Source organism: Stigmatopora argus, chromosome 8 (assembly GCF_051989625.1).
Source record: "Stigmatopora argus isolate UIUO_Sarg chromosome 8, RoL_Sarg_1.0, whole genome shotgun sequence".
In the NCBI taxonomy this organism is placed as follows: Eukaryota; Metazoa; Chordata; class Actinopteri; order Syngnathiformes; family Syngnathidae; genus Stigmatopora; species Stigmatopora argus.
In genome coordinates this window covers 2,564,116-2,587,710 of record NC_135394.1, presented here as the reverse complement: position 1 = coordinate 2,587,710, position 23,595 = coordinate 2,564,116, and the positions used below count along the sequence as shown (strand labels likewise).

General features: G+C 41.3%; 2 protein-coding genes across 3 annotated transcripts in view; both read right to left on the bottom strand.

Annotated features, from left to right (window-relative positions):
- Positions 1 to 7,912, bottom strand: part of LOC144078605 (ephrin type-B receptor 1-like) — a 60,325-nt gene extending 52,413 nt beyond the window's left edge. For both annotated transcript variants that reach the window (XR_013301259.1, XM_077606816.1), the window contains exon 1: positions 7,669 to 7,912. Coding sequence is in view for 1 of the 2 variants with exons in the window: in XM_077606816.1 (XP_077462942.1) it covers positions 7,669 to 7,762 (94 nt within the window). In the remaining variant the exon portion in view is untranslated. The remainder of the gene's footprint in view (positions 1 to 7,668) is intronic.
- Positions 7,913 to 9,493: 1,581 nt separating this feature from the next.
- gpc1a (glypican 1a) overlaps positions 9,494 to 23,595 on the bottom strand; it is a 28,772-nt gene continuing 14,670 nt past the window's right edge. Inside the window, exons 2-10 of the mRNA XM_077607362.1 lie at positions 21,558 to 21,716; positions 20,092 to 20,309; positions 19,265 to 19,438; positions 18,276 to 18,441; positions 18,075 to 18,205; positions 14,777 to 14,917; positions 13,206 to 13,336; positions 12,464 to 12,639; positions 9,494 to 10,418 (exon numbers count right to left, since the gene is read on the bottom strand). Coding sequence (XP_077463488.1) covers positions 10,237 to 10,418; positions 12,464 to 12,639; positions 13,206 to 13,336; positions 14,777 to 14,917; positions 18,075 to 18,205; positions 18,276 to 18,441; positions 19,265 to 19,438; positions 20,092 to 20,309; positions 21,558 to 21,716 — 1,478 coding nt within the window. The 3' untranslated portion in view covers positions 9,494 to 10,236. The remainder of the gene's footprint in view (positions 10,419 to 12,463; positions 12,640 to 13,205; positions 13,337 to 14,776; positions 14,918 to 18,074; positions 18,206 to 18,275; positions 18,442 to 19,264; positions 19,439 to 20,091; positions 20,310 to 21,557; positions 21,717 to 23,595) is intronic.

Here is a 23,595-nt window from a genome sequence, read left to right as displayed (position 1 = left end):
ATTTGATGGAGCATATTGCCATAAAGCAGAGTTCATAACAAAATGGTTTAGGGCAGGGGTCTCGAACTCAATTTACCTGGGGGCCGCTAGAGGCCGAGTCTGGGTGAGACTGGGCCGCATCAGGATTTCCACAAGAAAAGCACTGATAAAACATTCCAACGTTATCAAATACCTTTATTTTTTAACAAAAAATAATCAATTAAATAAATTAACTTAAAGATGAATAAAAAATAAATCAATCAGTAATATAAAACCAAATAATACTAATGAGCATACAGTAGATATACACTGGCTGGCTAAGTAGAGAAAATGAATTATTTTTATTCCGTTTCAAATGTCTGTATTAACAGCTCTTTAACCTTTAACTTTCTGAACTTGAATGGAACATTGAACATGAAATATTCTGAACACGGCTTCTTTTGCCTACTCCTTGCTGCTAGAGACCTGGCAGTGCTTCTTCTCACATAGTCACATTTGGCTTGAGGGAGGAAGCAGTGGAGACCCTCAGTAGAGCTTGAAGATGCTCATCAGTAAGTCTGGACCTGTACTTGGACTTATTGAAGTTCAAGGTGGAGAAGAGCTTCTCACACAAGTATGTGCTCCCAAAAAGGCACATGGTCCGCTTGAACCTTCGGGAAAGTTCAGGGAAGCTGGGGGTCAACTCTCTCAAAAATTGCCCAAGCTTGTCTGCTTCTCCACTCACCTCCCTGAACTTGGCTTTGAGTGCAGAGTTGCACTGCAGGTCAATGAGCTCCATTTGAAGCTCAGGAGGGGCATCTTGCACATCAAAGGAGAAGGGGTCCGCAAAAATTTGAAATGTGGCTTTGTGTGTCTTGAAGTCTGCAAATCTGTGATCAAATTCCTCCTGTAGCTTCGAAATGGCCTCAACATACTTCTCACCACTGAATGGTGTGCCTGCATCCACGAGAGCCTTGCATGCTGGGAAATGGCAAAGGTTTGTCTGAGAGAGCTGGGCTTTCCATAACACAAGTTTAGTGCAGAATGCTCTCACGTTGTCATAGGCAGCACTGACAAGTTGCCCCTGGCCTTGTAGCTTCTTGTTCAGTACATTAAGCTCATGTGTGATATCAACAAGAAAAGCCAAGTCCATGAGCCATTTGGGATCACTTAGCACAGGATCAATCAACTCACAAACGGCGTAGCTAGCTTTGACTGCTGCATTACTGTCTTTGGTAGCCTTCTTGAAGAGATCCTGTTGCCTCAGAAGACGTGTTTTAAGACTGGCAACCTGGTTGGCTCTCTCATCTCCCTGGTATTTTTCGTACTCCACAGCATGTCTCGTAGTACAATTACGTTTCAAATTGTATTCCTTGTGCACCGCAACTTTTTCAGTGTAAATGAGACACGTCGGGGTGCCCCTGTGTTCAACAAAGAAATATTGCACTCCCCACTTTTCTTGAAACTGTCTGTGCTCATCACCGACCTTTCTCTTCACGGCAGGCTTTGAAAGAGACATCTCTGGGGCTCTGTAATATGTTTTTCCACTTGGAATGAGTCTCGGGTTGATCTTTCACATTCAGTCGCGCGGGTTTGTGGCGCATGTGCACTTTCGCTCTCCGTTTCAATCGCGGAGATGGCTACAGACACTGACACAGGCTGGATCACGGATCATAGCGCCTCATTCAGTTCTATGGTGAGAGCAGCGGAGGAGTGTGCGCGCCGAGCGGAGTGATCGGCCTCACGGCTTCTCCTCCGCCCAGCTGATTGGAGGAATGAATGAGTGAGTGAGCGAGGCACTGGACAGCCCGGCCGATGTCCCGCCCTCCAGAGCCGTATACCTCACCGTGATTGGTTCATTCAGCTCCGAACCAAAGTTCCCTCTAATTTTTTGTTGGTCTGAGCAGAAAGACAACCTCCCCGAGCGCACTGAGTACCAGTGTGAGCGACATCATCGGTACTCGGATGATTCGCCTAAAGACGTTTCGCCGACGGACGTTTGACAGACGGGCAGGTCGCCGAATGGACGTTCCACCGAACGTTCATTCGGCCGAACGGAGGTTCCGCCGAAACGGGATTCGAACGCTCGCCCCGCCGGATCGTGTGTGTACAAGTTTTTCAACCTCGGCCCGCGGGCCATATACGGCCCGTTAGGATTTTTAATCCGGCCCGCCGCCGGTGTTGTCCAAATTATAGTAAAAATCAATGTTCGTCTACCATCAATGGCAGTCCGGGAATAAGCACTCTTGGGCAGGCAGATGTAGCAGAACCGAGCCGTAAAATGACAGCAATCGGGTCAAATCCATCCTAAAACAGCATTTAATGATTAAATACAAATACTGGATGATATCGCGATGGAGGCAAAAAAACGTCTATAGACGTCCATTCGCCAAACGGCTCAAAATGCTCTCAAATTCGGTCAAATCCAGCTGAAAACAGCGTTTAATGATTAAATACAAATACTAGTATTTGTATTTAATCATTAAACTAACAAATACTAGTACGACCTGTCCGTCTGTCAAACCTCCGTCGGCGAAACGTCTTTAGGCGAATCATCCGGTCACGACATCATCATTGCTCGCTATCGGCACACCAGTATCACACCTGCCACAAGCAGGTGCATGTCAATGTTCCCTCTAATTTTTCATGTAAAACATGCTGTAAAACAAGAAAAACATGAGTGGACAGAGCTACTGCCACTGGCTGCCACTTAAACGGCGCCATCATGAGGAAAGGGGTAAAAAAAAAAAAAAAAAAAAAAAAAAAAAATTAAAAAAAAAAAAATTAAAAATAAAATAAAATTGATCTTTCATATTAAGACGGGGGCCGCAAATTATCGTCCCGCGGGCCGCAGTTGGCCCGCGGGCCGCATGTTTGAGACCCCTGGTTTAGGGAATAAAACATTAAGATTTTGGGCCCTTGGTCAGCAATCTCTTAGACCTTAATCCCATTGGGAACTTGTGGTCAATCCTCAAGAGGCGGGCGGACAATCAGAAACCCCCGAATTCCGACAAACTCCAAGCATTGATTATGCAAGAATGGACTGCCATCAGACAATATTGGGTTCAGAAGTTGATCGACAGCATGCCAGGGAGAATTGTATTTCTCAATAAAAGCTTTTTATACTTGTGAAATGCTTCGAATTGTATGTCATCAGCCCATAGAAACATTTGGCAAACACCTAAAAACCCTGAGGCAACAGACTTTGGGAAAATGTAACATTTGTGTCATTCTCTTTTGGCCATGACTGTAGAAGAGACATTCTGGAATACTCACACTTGATAAGCTAAAACAACAATCATGTCTAAAAATGTCTATCAATGGCTTTTTATTTTCTAATTTGGGGAAAATATTTGCTTTTTTCTCCTGTTAGACACATCTCAAAATGAAATCCTCGGTTTGGTTAGTTTTTACCAAGAACTCACATAGTTAAGATGTTGTCTTTTAAACTCTGTCAACAATTCCGGAATCTCAGGAGGTGTGAGAGGACACCTGTTTTTCCTTTTGAACCACAACAAAGTACCCAGTGTTTGTTCAATTTCACGTTCTTAAAATAAAAATCACAGGTAAAGGTGTGATAAAAGTCTATTGCTTACGTTATGGAGCACATAATAATTAGTAAATTTAGTTTGAGAAAGACATTGGCACATCTGAGGAAAGAAATCAATTACTGGAAACAAAGAAGGCCAAAAAAAATTCACATCCAGCCAAATCATTTTTAACAAGCACCTCTGGAAAACATCATACTGCTCAAAGTATAGCTTTGTTAAAAACAGATTGAAAAAATTCATTGACATCTCAACAATGTGCAGACATCCTCTTTTGTGCACTGCAGTATCACTGACTGAATTTGTTACTTTGTCGTATGTTGAAGCAGAGGAGTTTATCCCAGCAATTAAAGCTGAGCAATAGCTCATGTCTCCTTATTTATTGACATTTCCGTAATGTTTTTTTTAAACATATTTTAAATAAGAGCACCTTTTACAAATGGTCTACATGCATAATAACTGCCAGTAGAGCTTTTACATATTTAAGTGGCAACTACCTACCATGGAATGGCCAAAGCCATCATCTACACAGCTCCATTTCATCTAATCCTCCTACACACAATCACAGTGTTGTGTTCCGTAGAAAATACAGCAGCGCTGCAATGCATTAACATGTCCCCCTAATGGGGGCACCTCACCAGGGCCTGTCATTATACATGCTGTTAGAACACCACAGAGTACTTATCTGGCTCACACTTATTTAAGACAGCAGTAGGAAAAGGAGGAGAAAGAAATGCAGGTTATGTGTAAGAAGATCAGGTATCAGGTGGAATTGAAGACAACACATTATTATTGTATTTTTAAAACAATGTTCACTTTTTTTTTACAGCTGATTAGAATAGTAAATTTCCCCTAGATGCAATGAATAATGAGAAATTATTACCAGTACAGTGGTACCTCTAAATACGAGCAGCTCTACCTACAAGATGCTCGAGATACGAGGAAAATTCCGAGCAAATAATTCGCTCTAGATACGAGAAAAATTTCGAGATGCGAAAAAGCCAGGTGGCCATGACATGAGAGGCTGTTCATCATTGTAGCGCACTGTCTTTTTTGCCGCATCTCTTTCGTGTATAACGAGCACTGAACGATTTCTTCACACAAGTTTCTCCTACACATGGACCAGAAAACGCACAACGCCCATAAATCGGGCAAAAAGAGGGCTTTCTGGGTAATGAAGTATACTCGTGCACACAACACTGATAGCCAATGGCACCCTTTCTCGGAATAAAACTTTATTACGCACAATCAATACGTGGGTAGGCTGAGCTGTTGCATTTCCTGTTATTCCTTCCTTAGCCTGTTAGCTCCCGCGATCGCTCATTCAAGACTACTTCTCGTTGGCAAGTGGTCGTGCGTTATCCTATTGTGAGGACATTTGTGTGCATCATTTTCGGAATATTTTGAAGGGAATACGTAGTACAACAGCAAACAGCCCATCGATAGCGAACGTGAGGGTGGAGGCGTGGCAAACAGCTAAGCCGGAAAATGAAGGTAAAAAAAATTAAAACAAAATTAGAATTCAGTTTTGTGTAAAGTTACATTAAACGTATGTTTGAGTGTCTGTATTAATCCAAGTTAATTTAAATTTGTTTGTTCCGTTACGAGTGCGTTACCGTACCCTCCGCGAAATCCGCCCAATTTTAGTTCTATTAAACACATTTTATTACTATTAAACCACTAGTTATGTGTTACTTTGTTAATAGATTGCGAATTAGAAGAAATAAAAAAAAAATCCAATCCAATATCCTGTTTTTGGTGTTTTTTCGGAGGGTTGGAACGAATTAATTTGTTTTCAGTTCATTTCAACGGAAAACGTTCGCTCGAGTTACGAGAAGATCGACATACGAGCTCAGTCCCGGAACGAATTAAGCTCGTATGTAGAGGTACCACTGTATACTGTTGGTAAGTATGGGAATGGGGTAATAATTATTGTGACCCCCATGCCCGATGAATTTCATACATGCAGGAAGCAATGTCGCTCGCATTCAATTCATCTCATCTCATCTAATTTTCTGAAACGCTTAATCCTCACTAGGGTGTGGGGGGTGCTGGAGCCTATCCCAGCTGACTTTGGGCCAGAGGCAGGGGACACCCTGAATTGGTAGCCAGCCAATCACAGAGCACAAGGAGACAAACAACCATCCACGCTGAGATTCATACCTAGGGGCAATTTAGAGTGTCCAATCAGCCTACCATGCATGTCTTTGGAAGGTGGGAGGAAACCGGAGTACCCGGAGAAAACCCACGCAGGATGAACATGCAAACTCGACACATATGGACCGACCTAAAAAATTTACAGCAATTTTTAATGTAATATGTAAAATTACATAATGAAGCTTCCTGATGGTGTATAGGTTCACGCGCCCGAGTTTGGTACGGGCAGGTGTGGTCTCGATTCCCGCTGATGGCAGTATGAATGTGAGCGTGAATGGTCGTCTGTCTCTCTGTGTCCCCTACAGCTGACTGGTGACCGGTCTAGAGTGTAGTGTCCCTTTCGCCTAAAGTCTGCTTGGATAAGCTCCAGCAGCCCCCGCAACCCTTACAAGGATGGGGGGGGGGGGGGGGGGGGGGGACGGGGGAATGAATGAATGAATATTACAAAATATCCTAATGATACGCTAAAAGCAGTTTCATGGTCATGCCAACCTTATGTAGCCAAAAGTCAAAGCCTGTGAAACCTAACAACTTCCGCTTAACATAACATAAAAATAAGCCATGAAAAGACTTTAATCTTGTAAAGGACAACTTTTCTCTTGTAATAACACCATTTTAATCATGTAATATCATGACTATTCTTGTAGTCCTATTTTGTTCTCTTTGTTCGATCATATTTTGACCAGATGTTGAGGAAGGATTCGACTCGGAGCTGAAGGTACTTGAATAAGAAAACATTTTTGATTGGCTGCTTCCTCGTCATCTTTGATGTGTCGTTGAAAAATCAACCCAACTAAGAACACCGCAGGGTACTGTCTAACCGGTCCAACTGGCAAAATCTTGTCACATCTGATGCGAAACACTGGTTAGCAGGCCGCCTGTTGCCCTTCGACACCCAACAAGAATCCAACACAGACAGTGTGAATGCAGCTTTAAGATTAAGAGCTGTGAAGAGCATGGCGGTCTGATTAATAATTGGGCGACATTCCTACACCTGAAGTCATGTTGTGCTTAATTTGACTCCAAAGTACATTTGATGACCCCTAATCAAGTTGCACACTCTATTATACAATAATTACTTTAAGACCTTATTAAACCCAAGTAATTTTAGCACATTCCACATCAGCCAGTACTGCATCCATGTTTACCATAATTTGACACTAGTAATAAATGAAAAATCATTTTCCGAACTGCTTATCCTAACAGGGGTCGTGAGGGTGCTGGAGCCAATTGCAGAGAAATATATGAACAATCATAAGCAAGAGTTAGAATTAATGATCAATTAGGTAAATTGGTAGCAGCCCCCATGTTAGGGACTGCAACTGTCAAAAATGTGTAATTAACTGGAACTGCTATTAATTAAAGAATTTAATTAAAACATGTTTAGATAAACTTGCAAAATGTTTTAAATGTTACATCATATACAGATTGACAGATTTCTAAATGTTTGCTCAGATGAATTACTTTATTTTGCTTCATTAAAAAAAATATATATATATATATAAAAAGAAAAACCCCTGCCTTCTACTAGTCAGTATCATTTACACTAAACAACGGTATTTTTTTGGCAAACCATTATGATTTTTTAAAATTAGTATTTTTTCATGAAAAGATGTAAAATTGGAGCCATTCGTTCTGAATCATTCAATAGAAGTAACAACAAATTTCCAATTAATTCGAAATTAGTTTGAAACAGATGTTTACAATAAATGGAGAAATAGAAATTTTATGAGACACACAAATTTGTTTGTTCAATGCAATTACCGGTAATCCTCAGCAGAAATAATAATAATAATAATAATCATTATAATAATAGCAATAATAATAATTATAGCAATAAGAATTAATAATAATAATAATCATCATGATGGTGATTATTATTAATAATATTATAATTATCATAATAAAAGAAAACTTCATACGGTGACTTGCTTGACGGTCAGATTGTTCTTTTTAAACAAGAAATTGATTGCAACTCAGAGGAAATGTAGAAACACAGACCTACCTTCTTCTGCCCACACTGAAGTGCTCACACATAGAAGAACCGCTGTAAAAGTGGCCACCACGGCCCCGCTAAGCATCCGACTGTCCTCTCCCATTATCCAGCTAGCATGAACCAAATTCCACAGACGCTCAAGATGCTCAAGTCAGAATTCCGCTGCTAGAATCACGTCTCCATTGAAATAGATGGAAGGGAACGTCCACTGATGTAAACACACGCCTCACGGATAGTGAGAAGCGTCTTTGCTCTCCCGGCTGTACTTACCGCCTCTCCAACACCTTTCTGGCCAATCAGAGAGTAGGATGGCAGCTCATTAACCAATCACCTTTGTCTTGGCACCTGACCTACACTCAAAGCCCAATGGACTGGTCCCGCATGGTCGTGGTTGAATGCGGAGCGACACCATGTGGCCAAATACAAGTATGACAACTGGCAATCGAAAAATCCAAAGTCCTAGTGTTTGTTGCCTTCCAATAATAATTTTTAAAAAAAAATTAATAGAACTTAAGAGTCATCGTGCCAACAAGTCATCCACCATGTCACCCACATAGCACACATATATAGTATTGAAGATATAATTATACAAAGAGACAGACAACCTTTTGAACTCACAAGAACACCACCACTGTGAGGTAGAATCAGACCCATGCAGTTTACATCAAACTGGGAAGAAAGAATCACTGCACTATCTAGTGACTTGAATGGATAACAAAAAATAAAAAGATTTTTAAAAAGGCACTTTGTGGAAACATAAAGATTTAAATTAAGGCAGACTAAGTGCATGATACACTTTTCTGGCACAAACACTTGCAGTCATGATTGTAAGTGCAGAAAAAAATATTTATTATGTCTTGGTTTTGTATTTTGCATAAGCAGAACACAATACTTTGTCAATGGTCGTGTGCTGGCTTTAGTACAGACCACAAGGAGTCAGTTGATCATTTCAATGTTCCCTTGCAGTGGTCAGAGGTATCCTGGGTTCGAATCCAGGTCACTCCACCTGTGTGCAGTTTGCATGTTCTCCCCGGGCCTGTGTAGGTTTTCTCCGGGTACACCGGTTTCCCCTCACATTCCAAAAACATGCATGGTAGGCTGGTTGGACACTCGAAATTGCCCCTAGGTATGAGTGTAAGCGTGAATGGTTGTCTGTGTCCTTGTGCCTTGCGATTGGCTGGCCACCAAATCAGTGTGTCTTCTTCCTCGTACTCAAAGTCAGCTGGGATAGGCTCCGGCACCTCCCACAAACCTTGTGAGGATAAAGCGGTTCAGAAAATGAATGCAGGAAAGTACGTAACAAATGGCGGCGAGTGGTTAGCATGTCCGCATCACAGTTCTGAGACCGGGGGTTCAATCCGGGGGGTTCTTAGCCTTTCTGTGTGGAGTTTGTATGTTCCTTAAGTGCCTGTGTGGGTTTTCACCGGGTACTTTGGCTTCCTCCCATGCATGGTAGGCTGATTAATCACTCAAAATTTTCCCACAGTAAGGGTAAGAGTGTGCATGGTTGTTAGTCTCTCTGTATCATGGAATGGCAGGGAAACAATTCAGTGAGTATGAAAGGACAGCACCAACACGGTGTCAATAATTACATATTAGTTTTTTGGTGAATTTGTTCTTCCCAAAGGAAATATGTGCTTATATGTGCAATTTATCCTCATGTAATCCTGATACTATGTTGCTTCTTCTTCAACGGATTAATGCAAGCGCACATTCAATTAAAAAAAACTTTTGATTTGTCTGATAGGAAATGTTCTCAGTTGGAAAATGTAAAAAATGGTAGAATGATGTGACATTTTTTGAAATAACAGAAAAATAAAATAATGCTGAGATATTTGTTCTCTGTGCTTTTTTATGGATGTTTTGCTGATAGTTACTGATTTCCAAGCTGATGTGAACAATAACATCGATTCAATTCAATCACAACAGTTCATACATTAAGGGGGGCTGGCATTCTTCGGGAACCCCAACACCTATTTGTTGAGCAATACTCACCACAAAATTTTAACATTTACATCACATTTTATACATGATTCATTCCCAATCAAGTATTAACTTGTAAATGGACATACATGGCTCAATATGGTGCTTTTTTTGTTTCCACTGTATGCAATCATATAATGCACACGTTGGCTATACATACATTTACAACTTATACAATGTTATTGTGTTGTAATTGCACACCCATGACAACAGACAAAATAATAATAATAAAAAACAAACTAACCTTAAATCCACCCTATCATTTGAGCCTTATCCATTATGATTAGCGCACAATCGAACTTTTAGGACATCCAAAGGCATCATTATAGATTTGTGTGATTATGCACCATCAGACATCTTTTGGAACATCTAGTTTAACTCATCTTCTTCCTTGGAATTCATTGAAGCCAGCTCAACAAAAGCAATCAACAGTACAATACAGTAAAACCAAACAAGAACAGCTGTTACTGCCAGTTTAGGTTCCTCTTCATTTTCAATTTTGGCAATGTTAGTCCACTGTCTCTCCCTCTGAACTTCAGCCACCGAGGCAAGTCTTTGACTGCACCAAAAAGACTGGCAGAAGGCAGAATAACATCACCGCAAAAGTAGCAGGACAACCAGTAGGAGGAGCAGTAAAAGGCTACACAGATGGCTTTGGCATGTAGCTGCCCCTGTGACTTGCTCAGTGTCTTGCGGGTATGCGTACAGTCCAGGTCTGCTTCGAGTACACACACCACTTAGACACATTCCACTTCCTGAGCCACTGATGTCATCACCTAGGAGAAAGTAGCACAGAATAGTTTGTTAAAGAATATTAGAAATCTGTGCTATTGCATTGAGATGTTTTGGGGTTCAACGCTTCTGCATTCAAATTTTCAGCATGGACACCCCAAAAAAAGATTTAGTAAATTGTATATAGAAATATGAGCTGCCTTATGGCATAGGCCATAGAGGTTAACTCGCTTGACTTTGGTGCACGCAGGTGTGGGTTCGATTCCTGCTGGTGGCGGTATGATTGTGAGCGCGAATGGTCCTTTGTCTCTGTGTGTGCCCTACGGCTGATTGGCGACCAGTCTAGGGTGTAGTCTGTCTTTCGCCCAAAGTCAGCTGGGTTAGGCTCCAGCAACCCCAAGGATGTGCAGTATGGAAGATGAATGAATGAATAGTAAATATGCACAGATTGGAGATTAGTTGATTCCTCTTCTGAGCCACTTATCCTCCTCACGAGGGTGTCAGGCCCCAGACTAGACTGGTGGCTGGTTGCGTCCATCACCCAATTACAGGTCCAGCCCCTAATGACTCGCGTGCTGCCAGGTGTGAGTCATTACCCTACAAGGAGTATTTAATGCCACCAGGAACATGACCATGCTGCTGGATCGTTAAACAGAATACTGTGGTGTGAGGTACCCTCCCGCGTTTTACCTACTTGTCTATTTGATACTCGACCTCTTGTTTACACCCAGGATTCCGACCATGCTCTGCCCCCTACAACCACGGATCATGGACCAAGGAAAACGACCACGCCGACCTTCCCGCTACGGCTTATGACCCGCCTGCGCCGTCACCTCTTGTGCTCGCCCGCCTCGCGGACGATCGAAATAAAGATTTGAACGAACCAGACTCGAACCCTCGCCTACTTTGGGGTCCTCCACCCCCGATCGTAACAGAGGGTGATGGAGCTTAACCCAGCTAACTATGGGCACTAGGCGGGGTACACCCTGAATTCATTGCCAGGCAATCGCAGGGCGCAATGATCGCACACATTAATACCTTCAGACAATTTGGAATCTTCAATCAGCGAACCTGCAAACTCCACACTGGAAGCTTGGCGCACGAGACTGAACCCTTAATTTCACAACTGTGATGGGGGACATAACAACCACTCATAAACCGTCTTGCATTTTTCACATTCCTTTGCCAATTTTCTTTTAATCTTGATGTTCAACGATTGCCTTATTTTCGAGTTTAAGCAACAACGGTCGTCATTGGAAAAAAAAACAACAACATGAATTTAATTTTTTCTATGCATAATTATGGAGACAAACATAAATAAAAGCCAATATCTCCCAGAATAGGCAAATAGCCATTGTCAGACATTTTTAAATGCCAGTAATGTTTTAGCCAATCAAATGAATGGCGTGCGTGACTGTTGTCAACGTCCAGCACACCATGCCACAATGTGTGAATAAATTAAGCAACTATCTCTCACATAATGGTTTACATTTCTACTTGGTAGTCGCTGATAGTTTAGTGGTAAATTCAACTGCCTTTGGTGCAGGCAGAATGAGATCAATTGCTGCTCAGTGGCAGAATAATTGAGTGTGAATGGTTATCTGTCTCTGTGTGTGCCCTAGTTCTTGGTGTAGTCTGCCTTTTTCCCCAAAGTACGATGAGATAGGCTCCAGCACCCCACGACCCTGACAAAGATAACAGTGTTGAAAATGGATGGATGGATTTATACTTGGTATTTGTTTTGATCCTAACAGTGAACGAAATGTATAAATTAACTACAGTAGCAGCTTGATTTTAACAAGGCAGTATCCATTTTTGTGTATTCTGCAAACCTGCAACTTATTCCAACTGCTTATGTTTTTTACACCTCTATAAGATTAAAAATGACCGACCAGATCAAAATAAGAATAAGCATTATTCTAAGTCAATTTGTCAGAGTCAATCAATTATTTGTAAACTGGTAAAACCACTTTTAGCATCATATCATGTTGTTTAAAATGTTTAAAACATGTCAAATGTCACAAAAGTGTCAATCATCAAAATATGAGCGCCGCCACTCCCCCTATAATATTATGACTACTTGACTTACTTGCATCCTGGAAATCTACATCATTCCCATCCATGGCATTTTTTAACCTGTTGCTCATAATTTTTAGCTGCATGATTTGCTGTCGAATGGTTATATCTGGCTTAGTGATGTCAAGCTCCACCTCTGGATTGTTGATCTGGTTGGCCAAGCCATCTCCCATCACTTCAGGAAGGTATCTTCAGGAAGTAAAAATAATAGGAATAAAAATGATCTTTAGGGCTGTTTAAATTGAATTTTAAAAAAATAATCAATACAATCCTTAGTGCTTTAGGGTGTGTTTGTGTCTGTGCGGAAAGGGGTGTGTTTGTAGGCATAAGTCAACACTTGCAAAAGTCTGTTAAGTGTTTGAATTACACTCTTGAAGTAAAAAAAATGCATAAAATACCAAAAACAATTATTACCAGTATGATTTGTAATCTCTTACTCTTCTAAGCAAAGGTGCTGTTCAGAATAGTTCAAAGATTTGTTGAACAGTTTAAATACATTTCATCAGGTCAAATACTTTTCATGAATTACATTAAGCATTGTCACCACTATTTGTTTTTTGGGTATGAGGCTGTGTATTATATCTGTAATATGGCACTAAATTATTAGTCCAAAAACTAAGACCCAAAATGAAATATAGTATATTGTCCTTTTACACTGGATATAAATATGCAATTGTAAAAGGATGCTGAGGTTGAACAAAAACAATTCATTCAAAGTTGACGATCCTTGACTGCAATGCATGTTTCTTTCCCACCTCGCTTTTGTAATGCCATTCCAGCATTTATCCTTGTTAGCGCCACCTGCTGCCAATTTGCTGCAAAGTGCCATGGGGAGCTGGAGCCAATACTGCCTCATTTCCCTTAATTTACTGGAAAGATCTGAAACCTGAGGATGACAATAAGTGAATCCAAACATGAGAATCCAAATGAGTACAGTTGTGCTTCAATCTTTGCTTCTATCCATTTTCACATCTTTAGGGAACCGCAAGTCTAGCCAATCTGACCTAGATAGAGTTGGTTCAGAGGCAGGCTCCAGTCAATCATTCATGTTGACAGTCACACCAAAGGGAAATAGTAGTCTCTAGTAATCTAAAATAGATAGGTAGGTAGGTATGTTTACCAACTGTGGTAAAGAATTCAAGCAAGAAAATAACTTAACAGCCTACAGAAATCCAATAATATTGACTTAAACAAATTATGCTTCCCCTACTAAATATCCATACATCCATTTTCAACACCGCTTATCCTTGTCAAAGTCGCAGGGTGCTGGAGCGAATGATGGACTACACCTTAAACTGATCGCCAGGCAGTTGTTAGGCACACTCAGAGACAGTCAACCCTCTGCCCTCATAATCATTCTTCCACTAGTTTCATGTCTCATTTTCTCATCTCACTTTCTGAACCGCTAGGGACACAGGGGTGCTGGAGCCTATCCCAGCTGACTCAGGGCCAGGCAGCCTGAATGAGTGATGAGCCAATCGATACATGGTCGATTGGTCGCCGGTCTTTTGGTCGCCGATCTTTTGGTCGCCGGTCTTTTGGTCGCCCGGAAGCTAAGTGATAATTACCATTTAAATTGTTGCTCAAATTCCCTAAATACAAACTGTGAATTACTATTTAGTCATACTTAATGCCCTAGTCATTATTAGGCTAAAGAAAAGCTCCAAATTTCCCGGACTTTTATTGTTTTTTGTTGGAGAACTTGTTAAGACCCTGACGGACGTCCCGTTCCTAAGGGGCCAACGCATGTACATACAAACTCTTATACACTCACACGTCAGCTCAGTGAAACTGCTCATGGCCATTGTTGGCTTTTATTGATGCGTAGACCGTGTTATTTTACCTTGTTTTGTCGCCGGTCTTTTGGTCGTCGGTCTTTTGGTCGTCTGTTGTCGCGGTCGGGGCGACCAAAAGACCGCGACCAAAAGACCGGCGACCAAAAGACCGGCGACCAAAAGACGGCGACCAAAAGACTGGCGACCAATCGACCGCACACGGAGCCAATCGCAGGGCGCGAGGAGACGGATAACCATTCATTCACTCTCACACTCATACCCAGGGGCAATTTAGAGTGTCTAATCAGCCTACCATGCATGGTTTTGGAATGTGGGAGGAAACCGGAATACCCAGAGAAAGCCAACACAGGCCCTGGGAGAACATGAAAACTCCACACAGGTGGACCGACCTGGATTTGAACCCAGGTCCCCTACTGTGAGGCCGACGCGCTAAACACTCACCCGCCGGGCCTCCCCAACTATATTTATATTAATAATAATCCTTCTGAGTCTACCCCTCTTTAATTGAATAGACTCATTTGAAAACACACCTGCATTTCGAGTCTGAGGTTCACAGTGGGAGAGGGTTTGTATTCCAAAGCAGCCAGAGAGCCGATCTTCTTCTTCTTGGGCACGCGTACGGTAGGACTTCCTGTCTCTGTTTCGACTGGAGGGCCACATGCTTGATACACCTAGAAATGGATAAGTAGGTATGTATAGGTTAAAATGCGTGTGCAGATTATCATTTGACCTCACCCACTTCCTCAAAACAAAGTAATATTGATTACTTATTTGACCAAAAAACACAAAATTGTAGTCCCAAATTAATCTGGAGTATATACTTCATTCACAATTACTGTGACTGAGACTCATTGCTGTAAAATCCAAAACTGTTTTACAACTAAGCCAACCCCTTGCACGATTACCATGGTGATCTTAATAGATGGACCAAGGTCACTGAGCAGACTTTATGGAGTATATAACATTAGCAAAAATTCGACACTAGATGTCACTCTATACACGTTTAAAATGATATTTTTCACGTTTTGAAGTAATGTTTTTTATTCTTAAACTGAACACATGAAGTAATACATTAGATTTGAAGACTGCATTTAGGTTAATAAACAGTCTGAGATTTCATATTAAAGGATTATACTTTAATTTGTTATTACACTGTCCAAATGGATTTGCAATAAAGGGACAACGATTTAACTATAACAATCTACAGAAATATAGAATAGATCCTCCCAATTGTCATGTGTGGCAGGCATTTTGGGGGATGTGGGCGGAAACTATGGTAAGTGGAGAATACCCACAAAAGCCTGGGGACAACATGGAAACACATGAATGCCCAAACCTGGGATTAAACCCTCAATTTCAGAACTGTGAGGCCAATGCGCGAACCACTCGGTCACCGGGGCTGTCTTCCATCACTTATTAATTGATTACTCTTTTGAGGCAATCACAGCAATGAAACCGTTGCTCTCACTGAGGCTTCAACAACTGTCAACAACTATTTTCGCTCACTCTTCATGAGTAAGGTACTCCATTTGTCGAGGAAAAGTGTCTCTGCCACATGGCGAACACCTTTCCTACTGTGGAACATGGAGGAGACTTGATTATGTTCTGCAGCACTGCTTTGAGGCATCTGGAACAGTTTCTAGGAGGTTTATTCATTCATTCTGTGCCGGTTATCCTCACAAGGCTCACAGGGGGGTGCTGGAGCCTATCCCAGCTAACTACCAGCACCAGGCGGACCACACTTTGGTGGGCAGCCAATCGCAGGGCACAAAGAGACGGAAAACCATTCACACTCATACTCATACAGAGGGAGAATTTAGAGTGTTCAACAAGCCTAGCATGCATATTTTTGGGGGGAATGGAGGAACCCGGAGAAAATCCACGCAAGTCTAGAGATTACATCAAATCAAAAGCCTTTATTGTCATCATAAACAGCTGGGTATAACGAAATTGGTGGAATTTTTGCAAACTCTACAAAGTAAGGTCATGACTTGGGTCGAACCCTCGATGTCAGAACTGTGGGGTCGACACGCTAAACACTTGTCCACCGGGCTGCCTTTTCTTGGAAGTGTGCAAGGTAAAATCAAGGCAATCAAGACATCTTGAAGGAAAATGTGCTGCCTAGTGTCAGAAATCTTGGTCACAGTCATAGTTCATGGGTCTTCCAATTAGATACAAAAAATACTAACAAAAAAAAACAAGACTGACTAAAAGAAAAGGATTGGACTAGTCCAGGCATGGGCAAACCGGTCCTCGAGGGCCGGTGTGAGTGCAGGTTTTTGTTCCAACCGATATAGCACAGACAGTTTAACCAATGAGATTCCTCCAGAAAACAAGAAGCACCTGACTGCAATCCACTGATTGCACTTGTAGGACACCGGATTGGTGAAAAGGTGCCCTCTCAATGGGTTGAAATGAAAACCCTCACCCACTGCGGCCCTTTGTGGAATAGTTTGCCCACCCCTGGACTAGTCTGAAGTGGCTTTATACTGTTAGACATTGCAGTCGGCAGAGTTAATTAATGTAATTTCCTGTTTTATTTAGGTGGGTTCCATTCTAAGTGTCTTAAACCTGTGGGGTTAGCCTGGCCCTTATATATCCCCCCTCTATGTTAGTGTTCGTTGCCAGTGTGTCACTTTGTCTTGACGCTGAACCATGATGAACTTCTTGCTTTCTGTTTCCGGAATTTTGGATTGCTTCTTTGAGCTGACCTGAGGTCTTCTTCAGGTCAATAAATCTTGATCCTCAAACTACCTCTTGCCCAGCCTCGTGCTTTTGAGTCCCGCTGTGTTTTAACCTCCTTGTTGTGACATCTACAAGCCCAGCTCTAAATCCCACTGAATCCCATCTCGGTGAGGAGCATTGACATTCTGCCTGGAGTTCTGCACCCTTCAAACCTGAGGCAATGGGATTTGTTTGCTCATGATGAGTAGCCAAAATAGCTGATGGCAGATGCAGAAGACTTCTTACGACAATAATTAATTTCAGTGACTGCCTAAAAAATATTAGTGCAATAAATATGAAGTTATCAGGCCCATCAGTTTTATCTAGGCCTGTTTCATTGTTTAGATTTTGATCTTAATGATTTCTGTTAAACAATAAATCAAAAATAATTGATGATTTTGACAGATTCAAGAATTTGGTATTTGTTTTTACTTTTGGAGGTTTACAACTAACCGATACCAGCCTGACTTCCTTCCACTGCCGTTCTGGTTTGATTATCATTTTTGTATAGCATAAAAAAAAACTGTGTACCAAATCTGTCAAGTCAATGAACTGTTCATAGTGGTGATTGTTGAGAGGAAAAGACAAAGAGGATGTACGGAAAAGAGAGCTACCAACATTTTTTTCCTGCATGTGTATAATCACTATGCTATTTATTTTTGCTAATGTTAGGAATTACAAAGGTTTGAAAAATAATAATAAAAAAGCTGCGATTAAGACTTTGTTGAATACAATTTTTCCATCAATACCATCAAAAAAATTTAAATGAAAACTAACTCTGATGGATTATTTACAGGCATGGTGTTCTAGGTGCTATAACTATTCATTTATTCATAATCCGTACCACATATTGTGGTGTTTGCCGGAGCCTATTCCAGCTGACTTCGGGCAAAAGGCAGACTACATCCTAGACTGGTCGCCAGTCACCAGTAAGGCATAAAGAGAGGGGAAAAAGCATTCAGACTCACAATCATACTGCCTCCGAGCGAGAATCAATCCCACACCTGCCCCCACCGAAGTCAGAAAAATGAACCACTACACCTTCAGGTGGGGTGTAAGTAGAACGTTTTATTTTTATAGTGGCATATAATAAGACAAACTTACCTTGGCTGAAAAGGTGTCAATGTTTTCCTTGAGCAGGTAGACAGCTTCAAAGATCTGAGAGGGGATGGATGACAGAACCAAATCGAGGTTGGGCTCTGTGCTAAAACTAGATGCCACCTGGATCATAGTATCTGAAGATATGATTTTAATTCATTAAGAGTATGTCTTTTTTTCTCTCCATGTGTGTTTGTATGTTTTTACCTATAAGATTTTGCCACTCTGGGTTCAAATCAGCTTGGTTGGCGAGGCAGCCCTTCATAACATTGGCACAGTAGTTGGCACAGGGTTTGACAGAGGCGAGACCATGACAGTGTGGGCAGTAAACCAGCTTCAGCAAGGCCTTAATACATTCTGGATTTAGAGGAACCTGGTGAGGAGTGATATATTCACATACAATATGTGCTGACTATGCCATAACTTACAACTTGTAACAGTTACAGTCTTTACAAAAACAAGTATCGACTATAACAATCTGAAGAAAATGGCAAAATTGCATCATTTGGTAATGAAAGATCAGTAAGAAATAATTCAATCAATTGGGATTACATTTCCGATTTGGTGAAAGCCACAATCTGTTAGGAGTAGCCTGCTATTATTTTTCCCTTTGCCTTTTCCCGACTCTCGTTTGTCCCTCCTGCCTTGCCGTTGTGTTCGCGCAGCTGCGTGTAATTCAAAATTAGTCCCTGTTGTGTCTATTTAAACCCCACTGAGTATAATGTCATTGTCGGATCGTCTGCCTAAATTCCCTTACCAGGCATCCACGTTACTTTGTTCCTCGATTCCCCGTGTTTTCCCTAGTCCGGTTTGGTTTCATGTTTCGTTTCCTAAGTCTTTGTTATTTTGTAAGGTCCCTCCTAAGTTATTAAAGTTTTGGTTACGAGCACTATTTGCCTCGTCCTCACCTGCTTCCCCGCGACTGGGTCCTAATTCCTCGTAACTCGCCTCGACGTCTCCCGTGGACATAACACAATCTTTCCTCAGGCCATAAGAGAGTAACTAATCATTCAAAATTAACCTCTAAAATTAGGGTAAAACTTTAAATGCAGTTTCCCCATCATATATAAGTTAAATATTTTTACTATCGCTATGACTCTCAAATAAGTAGTAAAGAAAAACATTTATTCTGATTTTTTTCCCACACTGAACTGTTCTGAGCTGGTTTTCCTACAATAGGAAACTATCTCACTCACCTGGGAGACCTTCCTGACAACCTCCCCACTGATGATCAGGCCTTGGACAAATGACCTGGCTGTGACAAAAGCTCGTATAACCTTTGCTTTCATATCCCGTGGGACATCTCCGAATGGTCGCAAGGTCTGCTGTTGCTTAGCAACACACTCTAAGTAGTCCTCAGAAAGAATGATCTGCAAGGGTGATAACAAGGCACAAAATTAGAACGCAATAATTATTTTTAATCAATTTTACTTAGTTTGGCAAGAAATTGAAGAAGTTTGGAGGTTGTGAAAACACATTCATTAAGGTTAATGTTCACTTTCTCCAATAGTAATCCCCATAATAGAATTGTCGTTATCTAGAGAATCTAAGATAAAAATAGGCTGTTTCATCCTTTTGTCTAGATTAGATTAGATTAGATAACTTTATTCAACCCGTATTTGCGAAATTTCCCTGTCACAGTAGCAAGAGGGTGAGAATACAGACAGGAAAAGAGATTTTAGACATAAATAAATAGGTAATAAATAATTAATAAATAAATAATGACATTTGCTTCTTTGAACCTCATCAGGATTTGACCATGTTGATTTTCATGGCAGTAATTATAGTCTATTTATTTTATTACTTATCTTTACAAATGTACTCAGTTTAAAGAATTGACTGACTCAAATTGATAGGATCTCTTAAATTTCTCGTATTGAATTTAGGGTGAAAATAATTTGCACTCTATTTTACTCTTTTATAAACAATGTTCAAACATCACTGCCATTGGGGTTTGCAGTTATATTTCATATAGATTAATTTGTCCATGTTAAATCATTATGAAGATGGCGTCCTTACGCACATCTCTGGGGGTGGAGCTTTTAAAGGTGCGCTCCAGTAGGTGTGACCAGAATTCAGTTAACGTCTCATCCAAGTTGAGGGCAGAGCCTCGGTAGTACTGTTTCAGGTCGGAGTACAAATCACCAAAAAGTCTTGTATTCTGGGAGTATGAGGCACCAAGCGGAGAAAGCACCTCATGGAGGGAACGTTCAGAGCGACTGTGGAGTTCAGTGAAATAGTCTGGTAAGAGGAAAAAAAAGTAAGAAGCACATTTAAAGCAGACGAATTTGATGAAAACTGATTTTTTTTTCCATTGAATTTATTTTACAATTTACGTTCTCTGCTCTTCCAATTCTTTTTTTTCATTCATTCATTTTCTGAACTGCTTATCCTCACAAGGGTCATGGGGGGTGCTGGTGCCTATCCAAGCTGACTACAGGCACCAGGCGGGGGACTTCCAATTGCAGGGCACCAGGAAACGGACAGCCATTCACACTCACACTCATACCAAGGGGCAAATTTGAGTGTCCAAGAACTGTGAGGCCGACGCGCTAACCACGCCTGGACCGCTCAAAATTCTTTTTTTTTTTTGACTAGGCGGCCTGGTGGACAGTTCTGAGATCGAGGGTTCAATCCCAGGTTTGACCTTTCTATCTGTGCAAATTCTTCTTGGGCTCGTGTGGTATTTTTCTGGGTACTCTGGTTTACTACCACATCCCCAAAACATGCATGGTAGGCTGGTTGAACACTCTAAATTGCCCTTAGGTATGAGTGTCAGCGTGAATGTCTGTCTGTTTCCTTGTGCGCTGCGATTGGGTGCGCCTGGTGCCTGAAGTCAGCTGGGTTGAACACTCTAATTTGGCCCTAGGCGTGAGTGTGAATGATTTTTCTTCTCCTTTTGCCCTGCGATTTGGCTGGAGACCAATTCAGGGTGTACCCTGCCTGGTGCCCATAGTTGGCTTGGATTTGCTCTAGCAAGCCCTGCAACCTTTGTGAGGAAAAGCGGTATGGAAATTTAATGAATTAATAATCTTGACTGTCATTATGACACAAGTCATACCTGTAAGCGTTTGTCTAGCTGTAGACATCTGTCTATGTTTCTCATCATTTCCCTTTTCTCTCTTTAATCCTTTATTTCTCAACTCGGCAAAGCAGTCTCCTCAGTGGGTCAACTGCTCATTAGCTGAACCAGCCCCTGCCTGAGGGGACCGATCGTTGCTGTGTGGGTGTTTGTGTGTGTACTTCCTTTAAGATCAGTGGATCGGCTTATGATGTTTCATTGTGTCCACCTCACTCTGCCTCATTAAAACAGCCAGTCAGGGGTCCCCATGACGAATTTGACATACACAACCCCCCTCGCGCATGCACAATTATGTCTGAAGCCAGGGTTGGGTGCAGCATACATCCAGAGCTTGTTGCACACAAAGCTCACCCAATAATAATTTTATTGTGAAAACACACACTCACAAAAAAACACATCCAACTTACTGTCAAAACTTCTATAGAGGGCGTTGAAAGCGGCTTGTAGTGATCTGCCGGCCTCCCTGATCAAGCCTTCCGTCTCTTTTCCGCTTAGAACCTCAAGGTTTTCTTCCATGCTGTTCGTACAACAGGTTGGGCCCTGGGGACAGGTCGTCAGATGCTCACCTGGAATGGAAGAATAAATAATACATTCATTCATTCATGCAGCTTCTATGCCGCACATCCTCTTAGGAGTTGTGGGGGTAGCTGGACCCTATCCTAGCTGACTACACCCTAGGCTGGTCGCCGAGGCCACGCCTGCCCAGACCAAACTCAGGGGGGCTTATAAATAATACATTTATTTACATTTATTTCGCAAAATTATTTTTCATTTATACTAAAACATCCTAAATATGCCTAGGATTCTTTCATTCATTCATTCATCTTCCATAGCGCATATCCTCAAAAGGTTTAAAGGGGTTGCTGGAGACTACCCCAGCTGACTTTGGGCAAAAGGCAGACTACAACCTAGACTGGTTGCTAGTTAGATGTAGGGCACACAGAAAGACAAACGACCATATGCACTCACAATCATACTGCCACCAGTGGGAATCGAGCCCACGCCTGCCCGCACTGAAGCTATGCAAGTGAACCTCGACACCACGCGGTGGATCGTGCCTAGTAATATTTTTCATATATTGACTTTTTCATAGTTTACTTGAATCAATTGTAGTATAGTAGTGTGCATTTACTCAATTTAAGAATTGTAACTATCAAGGGACTGACTCACATCCGATCTGGTGGTCCTATTTGTCTAGCTGTTTTTTCTCTTTTTTTGTTCTCTGCATGACAATTGAGCAGATGTCATGTTTATCATTTTGTGTTTAACAGTTCGACAGTTTGGTGATTGAAACTGATTTGCTAAATTAGCATGAAAAATAAGAGGGAAAAAATCAATGACATACAGTCAAGGAAGCTCTCTTTTAAGGATATTTTATCCTGTATAGGGTTGTCTATGTTTTGCAAGGATAAGGGCAAGGGTGTCCAACATATGGCCTCCTAAAAGCTTTCTAACAAATCTAGTTTGGTCAACAGCAGTTGCTATGTAGTTTATTCATATATGGAGAATCCTGTTTTAAATCCCTTGCTTTAATTTTGACATGGGTGCAGTGAAACCAGAAGAGCAACTCCTTGAGGTGTTCACTTGGAGAGAGAAAAAGACTTCCACATGAGCTTTAACAACTTAAGTTATGTGGTACTCGGACGTTTCGTAGAAAGACGTTTGGTCCCTGGACGTTTGTTCCCTGGACGTTTGGTCGACCGGACGTTTGGTCGACCGGACGGTTGGTCGACCGGACGTTTGGTCGACCAAACGTTTGGTAGAACGGACGTGTGGTAGAACGGACGTTTGGTAGAACGGACGTTTGGTCGCCGGGTTGTTACTGTTGAAACCAGCTCTCAAAATTATAATCATGAGAGAGAGAGTGAGTTTAATATCTAAATATCTAATATCAAAATATCAACAGTAAACTTCACAAACGTCCGGAGACCAAACGTCTTTCGACGAAATGTCCGGTCACGAAATTATGTCCAACACCGCAGGTCATGATGCCTAATTCCATTTTTTGTTGTTGTTGTAATCATAATTTTCATTATAGCATATTTCAAAAACATACATGACTTGCAGGGTGGAAAGAATGTGTCCATGGAAAAGAAATTGAAATTGTACCTCCAGTATTTTTTTTACTGATGTCCCGATCCGATATTCAGTATCGGATGTAACTCAAATATATCTGTCTGTGTCTACTTCTCTTTAGTAACTAATGTATGTAACTGAGCATCGTGTAATATTTGTAATCAGAGCATTTATTGACTTTTATACGATACAGCAATGTGATTTATCATTTACTGGTAAGTACATTATATTTTGCATTATTTCTATTGACCTAAAAACATGGACATCTGTATGGTATCGGAAAAGGTCACTATTGATACATCCCTAGACTATTTTATTTATTTTGTGCGTTGTCTTGTTGATTTAAAAATATTTGCAACATGAACATCG